At 40.3% G+C, this 21,175-nt stretch overlaps 1 protein-coding gene across 1 annotated transcript in view; it reads left to right on the forward strand.

Annotated features, from left to right (window-relative positions):
• Positions 1-1,521: 1,521 nt before the first annotated feature.
• Positions 1,522-21,175, forward strand: part of LOC122980724 (guanine nucleotide-binding protein G(i) subunit alpha-2-like) — a 64,047-nt gene continuing 44,393 nt past the window's right edge. Inside the window, exon 1 of the mRNA XM_044349023.1 lies at positions 1,522-2,372. Within this exon, the coding sequence (XP_044204958.1) occupies positions 2,255-2,372 (118 nt within the window). The 5' untranslated portion in view covers positions 1,522-2,254. The remainder of the gene's footprint in view (positions 2,373-21,175) is intronic.

Here is a 21,175-nt window from a genome sequence, read left to right on the forward strand (position 1 = left end):
GGACAACACTTGTCTGTCTCACTTTGCTCCACTTTATAGTATCTAATGTTCTTGGAAATAGTTGATCATCATATATGGATTGACTTTAAAAACAGTTCCATGTATTTTATGCAGATTCGTTTTTCAGTAACTGTCCCATATTATCACCCTGAAATTGAACACTTTGTTAAAATCTTAGCACTTAATTTCAATACAATGTGTAGTGAATGCTGTGGGTGAAAAAGCAGAAATGCAACAGCTGTAAATGGACCACTATGGCAACATATAACATTAAGTTTTAAACAAACTTAGTGATGAAAAAGCCAATTTTGACTATAATTCCATTTTGCTTTAATGAAATAGCTTATATTGTGTGCATATAATTTTAACTGGACACTTTGCTATCCAAAAATATTAAATAAAGTCCATTCATTCAAGTAACAGCTGTAAATTTTGTCTCTTGAGGATCAGACTGCCCACAAGGTGACACTATAGAGCTGTGATAGTAGTTAGCTGTGGCACTGTGATCATCACACTGTGTAACATAATGTTAGGTTTTTACAGAGCATAATGTTATCTTATTGCTATTGGGCTTAATTTGAGTCTCAATTTTGACTTTGTACTGTCATTGTTTAAATCTGTGTGGCCAAAAGCTGCTGTTATTCTTACAAATACAATAAACTATCCTTCCTTCAGCTATTTACAAAAACACAGTTTGGGTTACCAATATTTAAAATGCAGTGACTAATGCCATAGTTTTAGTTTTTTCTGGTACATTCAAGTGCTCACTGAAAGCTCTTGAGATTAAAAGTCATGCATTCAACTTAATTTCTTCAATGATTTTAGTCTAAAATAAAAACAAAATAGAGTCTTAGATCCAAGTTAGGCTGCTCTTTATGATAGAAGTGTAATTTTAGTGTAGAAATCAAATGATACAGACTGCAGAGACAATTTATATTTCAGTCAAGTTGTACTAAGTACAATTTTGAGGATCTTGCACTTTAGTTTTTCCATTTGATGCTACTTTATATTTCCACTCTGCTACATTTCAGAGGGAAATACTACACTTTTTACCCCAGTATTTTTTATCCGATAGCTATAGTTAAAGATCACTTTGCAGCTCATATACATCAATTTTAATATAACATTTTGAGAGGGGATGTTTTAATACTTAATTTATAGATGTTATGGACAGTTCTACTTGAGTAAAATTTTGAAACAGTTTGTATTTTTTTTTTTACATTGCCTAACCTAACCTAAGTAAACAATATTATATATATATTCCTCTATTCCTCCTATTAGCCGGAGAGTGATTAGGCTATTAAAAAAAAAGAAATTCAAAATCCCCACTAATGTATCTTCTCTTCTCGTAAACTCAGATAAAATAAAATCATTTGGGGGCTGTCAACTCGAAAGTTAAAGGCAAATATTTCCCACATCCACGCTCACAGCTGTTGAAGGAAACGGTACTTGCCCCTCTTTGACTCCATTTCCCATGATGCAGTCGCGAGTGGGCGGGGCTTTGTATTTTCCTCTCTCGTGAAGGTTGGCCGTGCTGTTGTAGAGTTGGGAGGAGGTGACGGCGCTGCTGTTTCTCGGGCTGAGGGGGAACTTCACGGCGGTTACGGGTGTGGCTTCAAACGTGAGAAATCTCAACGCGGGGTAAAGAATGCGTAAAGGCAGTACAGATTAAAAACAACAACGACGACAAAAAGCTTTAAAGCTGGAAGGATAGGTATCACCTGAAGAGCGAGTACGCGACTGTGTGGCAGCGGGAATCCGTATGCTCGGTTTTCAACAGCTGGAGTACTTTTTCTTCTTCTGCTGAACTTCGTGGCCCGTTTTTCGTGAGTTTAACCTGATGTTCTGCTGTAGGAGAATTTATTAAAAGTCTACAATCCCTGAAAAGTTGCTCAAGCTTTTTTCAGCTTTTTTTTTCAACTTCTCCACGCTCAGAAAGAAAAAAAGAAACACCAATGCTGGCTCAGTGACTGAACAACCAACCAGTCTTAAGGAATTTCTTAGAGTAGAAATCCAAGTTCAGACCGCGAAAGGAAATCGTTTGTTTTTTTTTTTTTCCATGATATTCGCTCCCTCTCGCGGATGAACGGACTCCGTCACGTTTGTCGCCACTCATCAAAAAAGGGAAGTCGCCTCACTCAACTTCAACCCTTGTTTTTTAATAAGGGCTTTGGGACACAGCCGTGAATAATCTTTTTTTCCCAGGTGATATTTTCCCCACTAAACAGCAGTCCTGAAGCGCGCACTGGGAAACATGGGTTGTACAGTCAGTCAGGAAGACAAAGCCGCGGCCGAGAGGTCTAAAATGATTGATAAAAACCTGAGAGAAGATGGAGAGAAGGCGGCCAGAGAAGTGAAACTGCTGCTGCTGGGTGAGTAGTCTGCTGTCATAACACAGCACAGACACTGGCTTGCAAAACCTTAATGGTTACAGACTAATTGCGCAACAGCATGAAAGACCATTTAGCCATATGTGAACACACACACACACACACACACACACACAAAGTCATTGAGTAAGTTGTATTTTTAGCCACCGCTATGACAAATGTTGGCTTTCATTTCTACCCTTCATACTCCTGCAATGTCTCACCAACAACACCAAAGCTCTCCATATGGTTTGAAGTAAGAAATAATTATATTTTATTTAATAGTGATTTTCATGGCACTCAAGGTCACCTTTACATCCTATAAGATCAGTAATAAAACATACAATAAACAACAAATCATCAGTAATAAAACATCAGTACAATCAACAGTAAAACATGCAATGGGCAGCAGAGAACAGCTCAGCTCAAGTGTTCTCTTCACCCACCTCCCGAAGAGACAAACGTGGCAGCACTGATGCCATCAGAAATTTGAGCACAGTGGCAATCCTGTGAACTTGACCTTCCTCTGCCCCGGTGTTAAACAGCACCGTGCCCCTGTGCCTTCATTCTCAGAGTTGCTTTGACACAAACATACAGGGCCCGAGTGAGAATTTTTGGAAAGTTTGGAGTCCAAACAAGAGTTTGGAGCACATGATGATATGCGGAAATGTGTTAAAATGCTATCCAATGTCACCACATGTTGAGTGTAACATCGAAGCAGAGTGTAAGAGGTTTTTGACAGGACAAGTTAAAACTTTAAGTTTGTGGTGGTTTCCTCTATGCAAGACTGGACTGTCGGGTCAGACATGGTTGATAATGAGTGGACCACTGTTTGGATAGAGGGTGAACAGCCCTGACTGTTCCCAGAACTGGCTACACACACACACACACACACACACACACACACAAAACAACAGTTTGAAAGCACTGCTTGGAAGCAAAGAGAGAATGACACTTTTCCCAGGCTTTGAAATTTCCCCTGCCTCTTTTAGCTTTAGGGGTTGGGTATGCTACAGGATGCACTATAGTTGAGTTAAGTTAATCTGTTACTCTCATTAAAGTCCTTTTTTTGATATGGAATCTGTACTGACTTCTTGCCTGTTGGGTTGATTTATCCACATGCTTATTCATTATGGATTGTTACCAGTTCTGTTAAACCTTCCAAACATTACTTAATATACAGCTCAGAGATGCAAGACGTGGGAATTGTGCACTCATTTGGCTGCTAATCCATTCCTTTTTGCATATTAAAAGTTGGACTCTGTACATTCCTGCAACAGTTATATGTTTGACCTCCTGCTCATTGATTTACTCCTTAGACGTTAATCCGGTTATTGCCTAAAGGGAATCAATGCCATTTTCTAAAGCAGCAGTGGTTATGCACCTTGCCAAACCTATGCCCAGGTTCAAGCTGATATCGATTGTGTGAGCAGAGGAATTTGAGGCAACTTGAAAGCATTTTCTAGATGATGTTCTTTGCATTAAAATTTGTTCACTACAACATGAGGCTTCTTTCAAAACCCCCAAGAAACGTATAGTATATTTTAAAGAACATAATCTCAAAGGATGTAAATTCAATTATCCATATTTGTCAGTAAATGTGAGGCTCTTTCTGCTGCTTTTACTGTAAGCAATTCATACAGAACATGGGTTTTTTTTTTTTATCAGGTTGGTGATCACAGAATCCCTAATTTGATTTTTCATCCTCTTACCTGACAGAAAACAGAAAAATTCTGCTTAAATTGATAGGGAACATACTGGGTTTTTCTCTCCTGGGTCTTTGAAGGGACGGCTGGTTGTTAAGTTGTGCCCCTGGTTAGAAGGCTAATTACATACTCTGCTCTGTACAGCAGGTTTCATATCGGTAATTACCATCCGCTGCAGCGTGTGAGGGTTGAGAGGAATTATAGGAGAATCTCAACTGAGGGTTCACGAATTTGTGTGTACAGACTCTCACGTCATGCAAGTAAGAGTTTTCCCTTTCCTTGTGCAGTTTGAGTAAACAAGTCGCCGCATGCGAAAACTGCATCCGGATATAAACCTGGAATGTCTTGTAGAGGATTTCTGGTCTCTAAAAAGTGAAATTTACATGTCAATTAACTGGATGGTAAATGCAGTCGTGAAGATTGAACAGAATTTATTTGGACACCGATTTTACACTCCCATAGTGTCAGCAGGTTTTGCTTTTCTTGCTATCCTGCCAGTAGACTCAAGTTAATGACAGTGTTTCAGTTTAATTGCATTGTTCCTTCTCGGAAGATGTAAACTACTGAGTAAAGGATGGAATATAGTAGCAGTAAGTGTGATAGAAGTGTGACATCCCTCCAGAGGTGCTACATCACACCTCCAGGTATGCTTTTCAGCACCATGGGAACTGTCGGAACAGCTGAAAAAAGTCTTGCTACTTCCTACATGGTTACACTAGAAGGTCTAGCTTGGCCGATACTGATGAAACATCTGGATGTTAAAAATCTGATAATGATATATTGGCTGACAGATCTTTTTTTTTCATCCATAAACAATCTTGATTGGATGCCTTAGAATTGTTTTTTGGTTTTTCTTTAGCTAAACCTGTCAGCGCTCTCTGGAGGACAAACTCATACTGCAGTTGTTTGTTACTTATCGTCCGACATGTATACACCTATGCGATATATCTGCAAAAAGCTATTATTGGCTGATATATCAGTCCAGCTTTTCAAGAAAGAAATCTGTTCTGTCTGTCAAATTAAGCAAAATTTGTGAATTGCAGTCCCAGGTTCCTCCTAAAGCAAATTCAAGTGACTCTGAGGTGAGGTTTGAGGTTTAGGTTAAAGGATGAGTAAAAGGCAGATGGAGTGACAAGGGTCTCTTTTTGAATCAAATCTGAATCTTTCAGTCCTTCAACAAGCTGAGGCAGTCTGACCACAAAAAGCTTAATCAAAATGTTGGCACTTCATATTTTACCTGGTGTAAACAAACAAATGCAATTAGTTATTTCCATGGTAACCGCTTTTCTCTAATTATGCTCAAAAAGAAGGCTGTATTCGATTGTTTTGTCTTGTTAGCTGTCCCTGGAGAAAGCCATTAGTTAATGTAGCAGAGAGGACTTCATACCGTTGAGGCTTAAACCTTCATTAGCAGGGAGCACTCTTTCATAGGCTTCCCTGCTGATTCCGGTTTTTGATTGACATTTAATCTCCTCCCCTTCCACAGCACAAAAAAAAAAAAAAAATGTTGCTGCTCACTTCACTTGATTTTCTCGGTTCTTTGGCTCACTAACCTTTTTTCAGCTCAGCATAAATGAAAAGTTCCTTTTGGCACTGTGCTCTCCTCTAACAGCAGCAGCCTGCTAGTAGAGAGTATTTCTGCATGATATGCTGTAAGCACATACACACATATATACAGGCATACACACACACACACACACACACACACACACACACTTGAGCGTTAATTGTACATAAACACATTTGCTCAGAGGCTTGACAGGCAGTGCTGTTATGTAAATACATTGGCATACTGAATGCATGCATGCTGCCTATGGGCACACAAGAAAGCCACATCTACTTCTAACACAAATATGTAGACATTGTACTAAAAATATCTTTGATATTTGTGCACATTAAAGAAGTGTGCAGCACATGTGTGCAGTGGAGTACACCTCCCTGCCCCCCCACCCTACAGCTGTCAGCTTGACTGTGCAGAGCTGATAAATGAAGTAAAATAAAGACAGTTTTATCAGGCTGTGGCTAAAACATGCTGATCAGGGGAGATACAACTTTGGTCTATTTTAAGTCTTCACAACAACTGATATGGCAGCAGTGTTGCTCATTTCCACTGAGGGTGGTAGATGTTTAGCTCTTCTATGGCATGATATACACGGCGTGCACTGCATTACGCACTACAGACTCGATTTATGACTTGCTCGATGCCACAGTGTTGAATCGGCTTAGATTCCGTTACAGAGCTCCTCGCAGTCTCTGCAGTAAGGCTGCCACATGTAACAATGTAAGGCGGACGTACTGTTTAGCCCTGCAGCTGGTTTTGTTCATGATCAAAGCATCAAATGGTTAACCTAAAATGAAGACGGCAGCCACATCACATTGCTCATACCATGGGGATGGAGGATGTGCTGTTAATGGTTGGAGGCTAAGCGTATATTGTCTGTGTGTGTGTGGAGATTGGATGTGAAGAGAAGCTCATGTAACTAGCACGGTCACCTTGAGGGTTTTTTTTTTTTTTTTCTCTTCCTCCAAACACTTGTCATTATTATTAACCAATATTGACTTTTTTTGTAACCACAGACAAAAAAAAAATATGAGCCAGTCATTTTCTGTTCCTCTTTTACACATGATCTCTGCTTTGTGCGTGAGGATGCTGACTCATTAATCTGCATATTTTGCTAAAGCTTTGGTCAGAAAGTGGGGAAATGGACTGCCAACAAGCATCGGTGCGGTTATTGGGTGATCTGGGCTCCAAATCAGTGTAGATATACAATTAAATAATGGGCACTGTAATTTTCACTGTTTTCTTGGCTGAATACTATCTATTACCTACTGTGAAAATCATGTAGTAAGTGCCATACAGATCTTAAATAGATCAAAAAGTGGCTAACGGCAGGCCAGGAGCTATGTAGGCAGTTTTCTGATTCTGACATTTACCACTGTTGACTTTTATACTTTTGCTAAGTGACAGACATTCAACTGACATAATGCTGCTTATAAACAGCTTGTCACTGACAGATATCACCTCCCACTGGCAGATAACACTGTGGGCAGTGATATATCAATAACTATTGGCTTTAATTCTCAAACCAGTGGCATGTTGTGCATTAAAGAACATTTGCACATTACATAATTATTGTAATATGCAAATGTTTGCGAAGTTATCCAGTGCATATAACATCATTTTTTTGGGTGTTTTCATTCAGACTTTGACCAGTTGGACAGACTGTGCTATGTATGCTAGTTAGGGTTAAAATATAACCACATCTATCCCAGCTACCACATAAAGGAATTATTTTAACTGACAGCTACCTACCAGGAGTTTGTTGGTGTAATTGTTGCATAACTACCAGTTCTAAACACCTGCTGATGTTATCTGGGAGCTGGTATCTGTTTTTCAAACACTTGTGACATGCATGAGTGGTGTAGTAAGAACTGGTGCAGACCACAGAAACAACAGTGGCAAACATGTAGCTGCTTTTTGATGTTAAAGTCATTTTGAGAGGTCTCTTGCCTTTTCCTGCCTTATCCAGTCTCTTACTGCAGTATTCAACCCTAATACACAGTACTCTCATGTAACATGTCATATAAGCCTTATCAAAACCACTTTGCATTCACAGGAGAGATATGATCAGCATCAACACTAAATGCAATTTAAATTTATATATTGTCACTTTGTATCCATTTTTTTTCTTCATGAATTCTCTTTAATTTTAATAATTTATTCATGACAGCCATAATAACACTTGGAAATAAGGGCCTGTCCCTTCATGTCACAGCTGTTTTTTTCTGGATTTGTTTATCTGATCTTATAGTTGTTGTCACATCACCAGGTTTTGACCGCTGCACCCATCAGATAAACTTCTGGTATGAAAATAATTGGAGGTTATTTTCTCACTAATGGACTTTTGAAGGCTCAGACAGTATTGTAATTCATAACACCTCCTTTTCAACCTCTTTTTGACATAGGTACATTAAAGAAAATGGAAACCTGTTTATTATACTATAAATTATACCCTGAAAAACATTAACCTTGGAAAAATATCAAACATCTTGAAGCAACTCGTTTCAATGCCAAATATAAAATGGATAATAAAAAAATATCACTACTGCAGAAGTGGTCCGTCTGTCAACCTGCTTCTCTGTTAAAACAATGCAAGAATAATTACGGGGTGATGCACACATCTCTCTCTTTTTATTAAGTTCATCCTTTCTCTTTGAGAATTCAGTTTTTGAATTTATGTATTAATTAATATGTGTTGTTGTATTTTATTTCCCTGTTGGAATAAAATAACACTACCAAACACTTCAGGGTGAGATTTAAGCCCATCTAATTTTATTAGATTGTAACCACTGTCACACATCTTCAAAGACACTTTCTGCTGGTGGGTTTCTCTAGGGGAACAAGGGAATCTTCATTTCTCTTAAATGCTTTGATTAGGTAACTTGTTCAAAGCTTGGCACCGCAGACACAGTATAGATCAGGGAGAGGAGGCCTCTATCCAATTGCCCAGCCACTGCTACCATTTGTGAAAGCTATCAATCTAAGCAGAGTTGAGCTGGGAAACCTGAGCTATAGCTGCTGTGATAGTACGGTTAGAGAGGCAGAGAGCCTGAGCCTCCCTCGTTCTTTCTGACTTTATCCCATTATTATCTCTTTGCCAGCTGGTGATTAGAGTTCTTTGACTGCTCTGCAAAATAGTGGAAAGCTGCTCCTATAGGCCCAATTCTTTTTCCATTACTTTGTGACAGGAACGTGATTAGAAATGTATAGAAAAAACACTAAAATCCTGAAGTAACCTGAATAATTACTGGAGGACATACTGGAGGACATTTTTCATGTCACATAGTGTAATCTGCTGCTGAACGAAAGAGTTAAGTTTCAGCATCACATTATCGCCCAAACTTTAGTCTGCAGTCCCGTCACCTATTTACTGTAGATACTCGTGTTTGATGACTACACCAGGTGACATGTTCCACTGCTGGTCAGTCAGTGCGGTCAGTGCTGCACAGACACTGAGTTCCTCCCTCTTATTAAAGTGAGTGGCTGAGTTTTAGTGGGTGTCAGGCGTAATTACAGTAGGCTGATTATAGAGACCTGCGTTTCTCCGGCAAAACCGAGTCAGACTGACCTGTTCCACAGGTATAAACAGCTCTACGTCTGAGCGCCTGCTCTGGCAGCAGCAGACACTTTCACAGCTCCGCCAAAAAATCTCATCTGAGCTACTTAGCAGTTGCTTTGTAACCAATACTTAAAACAAGTCATACTGGCAAAAATGTGCCAGTTTTAGGAGATTTATCAAGTGAGCTGGTGCCCTATGTTTTTGGGTGACTTGACCTTGTTTACCCAGCAGTCTCTGCTGCCCAATTAGCTGTATGACGCACTAGACGGCAGATCTGTGAGTGTGTGTGTGTGTGTGTGTGTGTGTATGTGTGTGTGAAGGGGCTGAATATCCTGCAATTACAGGGAGAGCTCCAAAGATAAAGCCTGCTCCTGCAGACTGCGTGTCTCAGTGCGAGTCCACAGGGAACAGGCTGCACTATCCTCTCAGCTCTGATAGCACAGAAAATCCTCCACCTCTGTCTCAATCTCCACCTCTACACACAGCTCATATCTCACAGCTTTATTCTTACATTCTCCCTGCTGTTTCATAAAAAAAACTACCATAGAGTTGAATATTTTGGTGAAGGAAAGGCAAGTATGTGGCCATTTTTTAGTGTGTGTGTCTCCTGTGATGTGTGAGTAGTGACTGTGAGTGCAGCCCCCAGGATTCACTTTGGTTGTCAGCACAGGGTGTGAAGATGTTTGACACAGGACCAGATCACAAGCTTTACTAAACATGCATGCCCTTTACCTCGAATAGTGTGTGGGGAGGGGAAGTAGTTACTGCATTATGTAGGCCTGCAGACAGCCCTGCACAGACACAGGAACTGTTGAAAGATGCAAAAACTTGCTGAGTGAAAGACAGACAATGTACGCCAAGATAAAGAATGTACCAATTACTGTAGTTTCCTTAATGTCATTTTTAAAAAGGCTCATTTCACCCAAATTACAAAACCCCCCAAATTATTTTTCCCCACAGGCCCTTACTTATATATAATTTTTGCTTTAGATGATGAGGTTTTGAGATCTTGTCTATTGAGGCTTCTATAGCCAGCCCAGTGCAAATATGGTATTAAATAATTAAATATTATGTTATGTAATTCTGATTTCCTTTTTCAATGCTGTGAGCACCACACACAAAATTCAGTTCAGCTACATTGTGTTTGGGTGGAAGCAGAAGTCTCAGTGTTGTAGATATCACAACTGGGGTAAATAAAACCACATTTATGTGCATGCAAGGTAGCACTGGGGGTAAGAAAAGAAATATTTTTGGTTGTCATTTGGATGACTGGACCCTTTAAGCTCATGCTCATCATTGAGTAGTTTATTCCATTTTTCTTGGCCCCAGGGCCAGGAAAACCTTTTATTTTCCAGTTTCAGCTCCAACATGATTGACATTATTCTGCAAAGTCTACTCAGCACTCCCTGTAACGCTGCTTGTTTTGCTAGGGTCCTGCAAAAACACAATTCACTCTCAAAGTTCATGACCCCCCCTGTAACATCACCACAAATGTCAAAGTTCCCCTCTTTATACTGCTGCATTCTCAAGCACCTCTAGGAAGTGTGTGGGGGGGTTGGGCTTCCTTTGTCTAACCATGTCATTAAACACACATACTGTAAACCATTATCCTCTCTGTTCCCTCCCACAATCCATTTCCTACTTCTTCCCATTATAGGAAATGAGCTCACTTCACTTCCCTCTCCATCCTCATTGGGTTATCCTGTCATTTTTCTGCACTGGAAAGTCTGGTGCTCCTGGCCTCCCTCGGGGACCTGCCTGCCTGCACTCTGAGCTTTGTGCCTGTGTATATATGTTGAAAGCACACATGAACAGTCAAATGTCAAAATGTTAACCCACGGAAAGGAAATAGCTCCAGTTTTCAATGGAGGCTGTGACTTTGATACATCCTACTCTAACAGTCTTGGAGGAGAGGTAGGCAGCACTTGGGTGGGTGGTGAGGTGGGGATGAAAAGAGAAGAAAGACAGGATGAATTTACCGCGGGACAAAAGCTTGCAAGCTAAGTGAGAGCGGAGGGTGGGCTGTAGTTCATATTTAACCAAGTGGAAGATTGAGCATGTCTGTGTGATCAGCAGGGCAACTTCATTCAACCACAGCTACCTCTGCTGCCCTTGTTCACTGTGCAGCTATGGCTTAATCTCTTCATCTCTCCTTTATTATTGTATCTGTTCAAATGTGCTCTGGGTGGTAGAGAAACTTTGGGAGAAGAATGAGCAAAGGGCTGGGTATCATTCAAAAATTTTCAATACTGATACCTTGACTTTGACACCAGTTCCTGAACGATACTTTTTTCGCTACCAGTTTTATAAAATCCATTTTAATTACATTACGCGTTACAAATTTGAAGTTTCATTTTTCAGCTCCATGGCATTTTTACACACTCAAAGCAGTTTCATAACATTAAAAAATATAAACCTATTTATTTAGGGCTGGGTACTACAGAAAGGGCCAGGAAGTGGCTAAGGCATCCCTTGCTTTGTCCCCTGGCGAGCAGGTTTCAGAGGACGGCAGGGAAAATTTCCTTTGGAGGCTAGGCGAGGCACCCACCTCTCACTTAGGTCTGCTGTACACACTCGGTGAAGAAAAAACACTCACCTTGGCTGTCAGCTGTGGGGTGTTATACCTGGAAATCTGCTCTTCTGCCGTGCCTGTTGTATTTTGGTCACCATCTTCCCTCAAAGGCGCAAAGCTAGTTGGGATGGCATGTACCTGGGTCCCGCCTCCGATGTCACATGTAAACACGGAAGTGACCGAGCTGGAGGGTGGGCTATGCTTCCAATGCCAGCCCACCACCGCGGGTAGGGATGGTGTTATTAGTGGCAACTGCTGTATAAGTGGCGCCACTCGTCTTCGCACTCCTTAGGTGTTGGAATTTGGTACCAAATGACAAGGCATTTTTCAATACTCAATAGTATCGAAGCAATTCGGTCGGGGCCATAAAAGTAGCGAAGTTTGATAGCCGGCCCTTGATGAGCAAGAAGAAAGCAGCAGACAGTGTTTAGCTGATGAGAAGGAAGGCTACAGCAGAGATTTAATCTTACAAAATGTCGTCAACAGGTGGTATCTCTGATTTTGTTTTGTACTGAGTGACAGTGTGCTGCTGCGATGTGAGATGATGATGTAGCGAAGCTGTCAGAGGGCAGACAGCAGTGAAAGTGGAGGTGTCACTCTCCCAGAGGTAAAGGGTGGTACTGTTTGTAATCTCTTTCCTCGGTGTGCAGCACTGTCCTTCTCCACTTCTGTTAAGTTTTCCTTTATCGGATTTAGTTCTACTCAGGACCTCACCTGATCTATCACACTACTTTTGAGCAGCTGCCAGCTTCTGTTGGTTCATTTTAGCTGTGTGCTGTGGAGAAAGCGAGGTGCCTAACATAACTTAAGCAGCATGGGCCCATGTGAAGGTGATAGATGGTGGGAATAGTTTAGATGTCACACTGGGTGAGGGATGGTTTTTTTTCCTAGTGGGGTGCTAAGGGTGATAATGTTGTGGCAGCTGCACTGTCAAGATTGTAATTGAAAGGTCAATTTGTTTCAGTAGTATTGCCTGTCTTCGGTTCTCCACTATCTGACAACTGGACATAACATGATTCATACACTTCATTGGAATCTCTGCTCTAGACTTTTACTTTTAAAACAGTCTCTTGTCTGTAACTGGATGTCTGTTCTCCAATCATATTCTTTCTAAAGATGCTAAACTAAACTTTAAGCTTTGCTCTGACACAATTTCCATCATAAGATCACAGTTTGATTTTTGTGGATATTTCTGATGGTACTGCACTACCAAAATATACACTCAATATGATCAGTATATCCAGATAACAATAAGATAATCTATTTTAATTTTTTTTAGAGCTGCAATGATTAATTGACTTGTGGATTGTCAGAAAATTAATCAGCAGCTATTTTGATAATCATTTTTTGATAGTCTTTTTTTTTTAGGAAAAATGCTGAACATTTGCTGGTTGCATCTTCTTAAATGTGAGAATTTGAAGGTTTTATGAATCATATATATTAGTAAACTGAATATCTTTGAATTCTGACTGTTAATCTAACTAAATGAAACATTTGAAGACAAAATTATTAATCGAGAAAATAATCAACAGATTAATCGGGGCGGCGGCACAGTGGCTCAGTTGTTAGCACTGTTGCCTCACAGCAAGAAGGTCCTGGGTTCGAACCTCAGCTGTCTCCAGGTCTTTTCTGTGTGGAGTTGACATGTTCTCCCTGTCTTTGTGTTGGTTTCCGCTGGGTGCTCCAGTTTCCTCTCACCATCAAAGACATGTATGTTAGGTTAATACTCCTGTCAGTGCCCCTGACCACTGGCATTGGCAAAAAGAACTGGAGTTGGTCCCCAGACACCCACTGCAGCTGCCCACTGCCCCTAGTATATAGGATGGGTCAAATGCAGAGGATACATTTAATTTCAGTGTATGAGTGCTGAGAAATGACAATAAAGTCTGAATCTTAAAATCTTAATCTTAAAGTAATCGTTAGTTGCAGCCCTAAAAATGTTTAGTGAACTCAACCTCAATGAGGTCATCAAATGTTCAATGAACTCAACCTAAACGAGGTCATCAGTAGACATTTATTAAGTCACTGAGATAAAACCATGTGGTTTGGGTTTGTGAGCAAGCACCCAGAGTTTATTCTTACTCAGTTCAGCTGTGCTTCATAATATTGGTCATAAGTTCACTGTATCGCTACAGTCACATTATAGCCTTTTATAATGAAGGTATTGATCAGAACCAGTGTATTGTTTCACACCTACCAGCAGCTATAACTTGTAGTACATTCCTGCCTTCATGTTTTTTTTATTTATTTATTTATTTTTTTGCTCCAGCTACACACACAGCTGAATGACCCCAGTAATGTTAATGCCACAGAAAGACTGAAGTGGGTGCTGTGAAATCGATTCATGGCGAGAAATTAGATTTAGGTTTTGTGGGATATATGGGATTTCTTCTTAACAAATTACTTAGTACATCAAAAACACCGTGTTCACCTTCCAAAGCCAATCAGAACTGTCTTCTGTTATACAAATTATGACCCTCCATGGGTACAAGTGATTTCACGGTTATCAAACAAGAACAGCCCATATTGAGAAGAAATTGAGATCATAACCATTTCTTTTAGCTCATTTTCATCATTGAGTTTTCTCATATTCCTGTAGATTTGTCAAATATATTTTTTGATAAGGTTTATTGCAATTAACATACACTGAAGTAGGCAAATATTTCCCATATCAAATTGATCACAGCAGAGATAATACACTAAACCACTATCTTCTCTTTTGCTGGCATGTTAAGATCGCACTCTCTCTACTTTCTCTAATTTACAATTTCTGATTAAGGTTTGCTAAGTGTTCTGCAGATGGAATTGATGTCACTTCCTGTTTCGGGCTCTCGTCACCCCTCCCCCTCCCCCCTCCACCACCACCGGACTGTCACTTCCTCTTTCAGCTGGCTGCATGTAAAAGAGAAGTAGATGCGAGTCTTTTGTTCTGCTGGTTGAGGAAAGCAGCACACCCATCCTGTGTCAGTTGCCTGGTGCTGGTCCTCAGACTGCAGGCAAACACGCAACAGTGAAGCCTTTAAACAAGTTTAATTTAAAGTCTTTTTTTTTTTGCATTTAACATCCTGTACAGTACTTATATACTAAATGGAAACAGCAAACTCCACCTTTTTTCCTCACTGTTATTTCTCTGCAAAATGACATCATTGTTAACAATACACATGTGTCAACGTGCAAATTTCACAATACAAGTGTCAGACTTCAAAGGCTGACTCTTAATAATGACATATGCTCTACACAACCCTTAATTGGCCAATATCATGGTGTGTCAGCTAACAATGACACAATGGAGTTTTAAAAAACACTGTTAGCTGTGATACGTAGGGACTGTTATAACTCATCTTTTGCACATAATACCCGGTCACTGTTGTTATTTGTCCGAACACACCCCTTAAGCTACGAAAGATTTTGGAAAGAATGTAGTAGAGCCATAAAATATGTTTGTACTTTGGTGCGTTGTTTTGTTTTCCACCCAATAAACTCTTAAAGCAGCAGGGCACAACGAAGAAATGTGTGCAAGACCCCATACCAAGCCCTCGAAGTAAAAAAAAAAAAAAAAAAATCCCTGGCAAGGCAGGCTGGGTTATGCCACTTGTAATTTGTGTGTGTATGTGTGTGTGTGTGTGTATGAGAGCATGTGTGTATGTTTGGGAGGCCTTGTGTGTGTGTGTGTGGTGTATAATTTGGCATGTGGGAAGCAGGCTGACATTCCCCTAAACATGCCACACGAGCTATTATTCGACTTAAAATCAGTTCAAAAAAACTTTCCCATGAGTGGAATATGATTAGTAGGCAGTTTAAAATAAAAGCACATATGAAAACACACAGTAAGTTCAAGACAGCAATAAACTATTTACTACTTAATAGCATAGCCTTTTACATTATGTTCTCAGTAGCCCGTGACACACCAAGTGTCTCTGATGGAAAGGTGATTTATTAGTTTTACATGTCAAAACCTGCTGCTGCGTCTCCTCACTGCAAAGACTGCATGTGGAGACAATATACAAATAGAACCATTGCTGCTGTATCTATTAAAAGCAGGTGGGCTAAACGGTTGTTTAGAAAAACATTCATTACAAAACCAAAAGTAAAGTAAGCAGCGCACATTCTGTTATGTTGTATGATGCTTTAATAACGTAACAAATAACATACAGTGTATAAAATCAGCGGAAAGCTTCTACTGAACTCATTTTTGAATTTTAGCCCAGATTCAGAAAAGCATCTTATTCCTGACCTTCCCTGTGTTACACATCTGAACACACACCAACACGTGCATACATGCAGCACTGTTAATGGCTAATTTTGGCTGAAGTGAGTAAGATAGGGAGACGCTTTGAGAAGAAAGGACGAGCAGAAACGCTTTTATCACCTGAGTTTTCATGTTCAAGGGAATGGGAAGAAAAAGCTGACTCAGTACCTGCCTTCTCAGTGACGCGGATTATGTCCTCCAGGAAGGTTTTAAGCAAACCTGCTGGCAACTTGGGAGCTGCTTTCACTTTGCTGCTGTGTGTGTGTGTGTGTGTGTGTGTGTGTACATTTGCAGTGGTTCCAGAATGAACCATCATCTTATAACTGTGTTTTATGGTAACAGAAGTGTGTGTGTGTGTGTGTGTGTGTGTGTGTGTGTGTGCGCACAGGCCTATGATCTCTACATTTACTGTTTGTTTGTGTGTTTACAAGGAAAGGAAAAGCACCTTATAGCATAGTGAAAATAACTATCATAATAACTATCCTAAGGCGAAGCATCACCCTGGCTCGCTGTGATGTTTTTGTTCTGTTTAGTGTTCAACTAACTAATGTTCTAACATTAGCAATGACTCGGAGGTAAAAGCTCATAACTGTGGGGAATTCCCAGAGGAATTAGTTTATTGGCTCCTTTCAAACAAGCTTAGTTTCCATGAAATGATCTCCCCAGTAATGTTAAACACTGCTAACATGCCAACTGAAACAAGATGTTTTACTCCTTCATGTCTGATGCAACAGCATACATACAGCAGGTCACTTGGACAGTTATCACAAGAGAATAAGAATTTGAATGAAAATATGAGATTATTTGCTTTGGGCTATAAATCCCTTTTAAAAACAACAAACTACTTCAACCCTCACTTTTACATCACTCCTTTTTACATTTTATTTTAATATAAACTCTGGACATTACACTAGTTTTGTACTTACCACTTAATAAATAACTGAAATTGCAACAACTGTGCCAATAGCTGGAGGAGTTGTGCGCCTTCCATTTGTAGAGCAGTTGTCGACTGTTGGTGAGCCGGAGGTTAGGAAAACTAATAAGTAGAGCATATAATGGTCTCATCCACGTTATTAAGAATTCCTTCCCGCAGACAGGGGAGTTCATTGTGGTTCAAATGATGCTTATAGTAATTACACACTGACAAAAGGAAAATAACAACAACAGCCAAGGAGATATCAGTGAGAGTAGTGCCCACCATTTGATGAGTGCCTGTCGTCGCAGAGAAAGGAGCGAGAGAGACAAAATGAGCAATAGTAATAGCAGCACTTCTCCTTGTACCTTACTTCTCTTGACTGCAAACATAAACATTTACAATGGCTGACTAATCAGGAAGCTAGGTATGGCATAATGTTCATAAAAATCATGATACCACAGATCCCAGCTATCCACAACCCACTTTTTATGACACTTCATTCCCATTTTCAACCTTTGCACTGTTGGGGCAAGACCTGCAGGCTGTAACCAAGTGCAGAATGCCTGGATAACAATATGAAACAGTGACAAGAGACTATAGAAAGATGGTTTCACTGAGGGAGAGGTGACAGTCAAATAATCTGACTTTGTCTAACTGTGTGAGTTCTTGCCGTAGCATTGCATTTTTTCCCATTGGACATTGGCTGAGCACATTTACTTAAAGGGGACATTTTTGTTTTGTTTTTTATACTATTATGATGTCTATTGTCTGTGTTAAACATGATCAAAGTTCCAGAACCTAAAATGCTCCCTATAAGTCAGATTGGATTCAGGCTCAAACATGTTCGGATGTATTTGTATTTGAGTTTCAATTTCAAGTAAAGAATGAGAATAAGAATTGAAATCCTTCTACTATTATTTCCTTTACATTGCCTGTGGAAGCTGCCCCTCGGCAGACTTCAGGGAGTTGGCCAATCAGAACAGAGTGGGCTCAACAGGAAGGGGGCCTTAAAGAAACCGGAGCTAAAACAGCCTGTTTCAGACATGCTGAACTGAGAGGATGCATAATGTGCAAGTCGAGATAGATAAGATAAATAAGGAATTTCTTTTTAACTGTAAATCATGCAGATATTCCAGTGGGGCCCCAGAATATAAATATAGACTTAGAAATGTGCATGATACATCCCTTTTAAGTATTGTTCTCAACAACATTTTTTGGGTGCTGGCACTAGACAGTACCTCCACAACATTTATGAGGGAACTATTGTACTTTTTACTTTGCTAAATTGATCCGACAGCTGTAGCTACTTTGCAGATAGGAGGTACAATAAATACAATAAGCTTATAAAAAGTAAGACTCGCTTTGATGTGGCTCACTTTTATATTTGTTATGTAACATTTTTTTCTGGAAAAAACATATCAGACAGAAATGACCATTTAAAGCAGAGTATTTTTATATGTCTGCAGGAGATCTTTACGTTATGGATTTGAGCTTCAGGGCTCAAGACAAGTCAATGAAATTTGTGCAAGTTGCAGTACAGACATGCATATATTCAGCCAAGTTGACAAGTTAGTCAGTTCCACTTACCTCTATCATTTGGAACAATGATTATTCCACCCTTGCAGTTGTCTCACATAATAAGCATAACCATTTTAAATGACTCCTTTTAAGGTTACTCTAATGTCAGACCACTACTGACGCCCTGTAGGAATAATTGAATCATAATTACCTTTTAACTCACTGGAGAGATTTACCCCTTTCACTTGAATACAGCTTAATGATTGGCTTAGGTTAGTTTGCTCAAAGCTGGAGCTTTAGCTCCGTATTAGACTGTATTAGGTCTTTATTGCTCTGGCACAAATCCCTGGCTAATAAAAGCACATTTTTGTGTTTCTGTTCAGCGCTCACATTCAGAAAGTAAACTTGTGTCTCATCAGCTCCCTGGCTTGTACAGTGTGGCTGGTACAGTGTTACCACAGCTTATTTACTTTATTATTTACTGTATTTTGTCGTGAGCGTGTGTGTGTGTGTGCAAATGTGGTGGAGTTACAGCAATTAGAAACTGATTACTGCAGATCTTTTCTCTCCAGTAAGGAGCAGAGTTCCACTTTATATATAACACTCATCAAAAGTTTAGACACACCTTCCCATTCCCGTGAAAGAGAAAGTGTGTGACTGGGACTGTATAATTAAACTGCAGTGCATTCTCAGGAAATTATCTTAACAGTACCAGTTGGCACTGATATTCTGAGACTTTTAGAGGTCAGTTTGAACAGTTTTGTGGCTGAGAAATTAGCTTTATTGATTCCCATACTGAATTCCATCAAAGGTCAGGCGGAGGGTCGGCTGAAGAATGACACTTGTAGAGCTCATAGGAGTTAAATGTCTTGCTCAAGGCCACTACAGGGGGGTGAAAGTGTCAGTCAAACATGAAGCTGGGTCCTGCAGGAGAGAATCAGTCATTTGAACAATGGGCATTTGAACAGTGTTTTGGTTCTCTTGATATGTCTTTGCTAGAGAGAAATGAGGCCTAGAGTATAGAGTGTGGAAGGCGAGTTGTAACAGCCTTGAACAACAAAAAAGAGATGGGAGAAAATTGGACAGGGGGGAAAGACTAAGATTTACAGCATGGACAAGAGAAAGCGAGGGAGGGAAGGAGGGCATGGGTTAGCAGACTGAAAGAAAGTGGTGAAGGAGGAGGGGAGGGGGAGGGGGCGGCGTGTAGCTGTAAGCAAAGGGCTGGAGTTGGAGCAGAGCAGGGTGCAGCTGAGCCTCTGGCAGGGACGCAGCACTGAGGGCTTTATTGTGATTTGTAATTATGTGGTTTTCTGTGGGGCCTCAGTTTGGTGCGCTCCCACACTGAGGCTCTTTTTAGTCAGGGAATACTGAGTAGGAGAACAGAGAGAGGGTGGGGCCAGGGTCACTGTTAACTATTTCTGTTAAACCAAGAATGAGCAGACATGGCCGGAGCTCCACACGATCTGAGTTTTGAACTGAAGCCACGCAAGAAGCTGTGACTCAGTCAGATTTATATTTGAATGTAACCTTAACTTGCTGGAAAAAGACAACTTTCCTTTTCTCACAGTTTCTTTTGCAAGATCAATATGTATGTGGTTAGTAAGACGTTTGAACTGGACGACTGTACATTCGGACAATCGCAGAAAAACAAGCCAGTGGTCAAAAATAAAGCTATCCATGACTAGATGGGTTGGATATAAGTGATTGGCAAGTAAAGTGTATGTCTCAGCAACTGAAAAGCACCGTTGATGTGTTTGTAAGGAAGTGAACAGGTGTGGGTTAAGAATGGCAACAGCAAAGAGCCTCACCACAGGAAGCTATACACCTACATGAACAGCTGGCTGACACCAGTGACATTCATTTAACAACCCACAGGTACAGCAGAATTAGACAAGTTGGTAAACTTGATCAGTATTGGTTGGTCCACCCCTTTCATCCAGACTGATATATTTTAACAACGATGAGAGCATTATCATGAAATATTGTACTAACATTCATGGTCCCCACAGTATGAATCTTATTGACTTTGGTAGTCCCCTGTTACCCTGGATCTGATTGCACCAGTGTGTGTAATATAATCTGAAGTCACTGTGCTTGTGTTGTTTTTTTTTGTTGTTGTTGCAAGATTACAAGCTGGTGGAGTTTGAGGAGGTGTGTGTGTGTGTTTTTGCATGAGTGATGTTGGTCTATAGCGAAGTGGCTTGACTGGACTCTATCCTCAGCATCCGGAGACTGACTGAGGATCCCTTTATTTAAATGTGGGGGAAAGGACAAATGGGTTTCAGGGACTACAACAAACAGAGATGAAAAAGAAAAAAATTCGGTATATCTCTCAATTGAACATGAATAGATATTAAGGGAACAGGAGGGTGGAGGAAGGGGCTTGAGGGGAAAGCAGAGGTGATAACAAAGTGTTGGAGTGTTGCTGTCAGTGGCTGAGCTGTGCCTGTTAAGTTGAAGAGAGCAGGCAGCTGTTAGAAACGGGGCAGGAGGAGCACAGCTCGGGAAGCCTTTCTCTGCGGTGTTCTGCATGCATGCCACTTTAATTGCAGTGCCTGCATGGCCAGACGTTTATTCCTAGAGGCTGCATATCTGAAATAGCCCATGAAGTTTGTTGTGATTTATTTCATTGATCTGAATTTGTTTAGGCTGAATGTTTTCAACAGTGCTTTTAAGGTATTTTCATAGTTAGACTTTGTTTTAAGTCTAACATGCTGTGTATAGA

Source organism: Thunnus albacares, chromosome 4, assembly GCF_914725855.1.
Source record: "Thunnus albacares chromosome 4, fThuAlb1.1, whole genome shotgun sequence".
NCBI lineage: Eukaryota > Metazoa > Chordata > Actinopteri > Scombriformes > Scombridae > Thunnus > Thunnus albacares.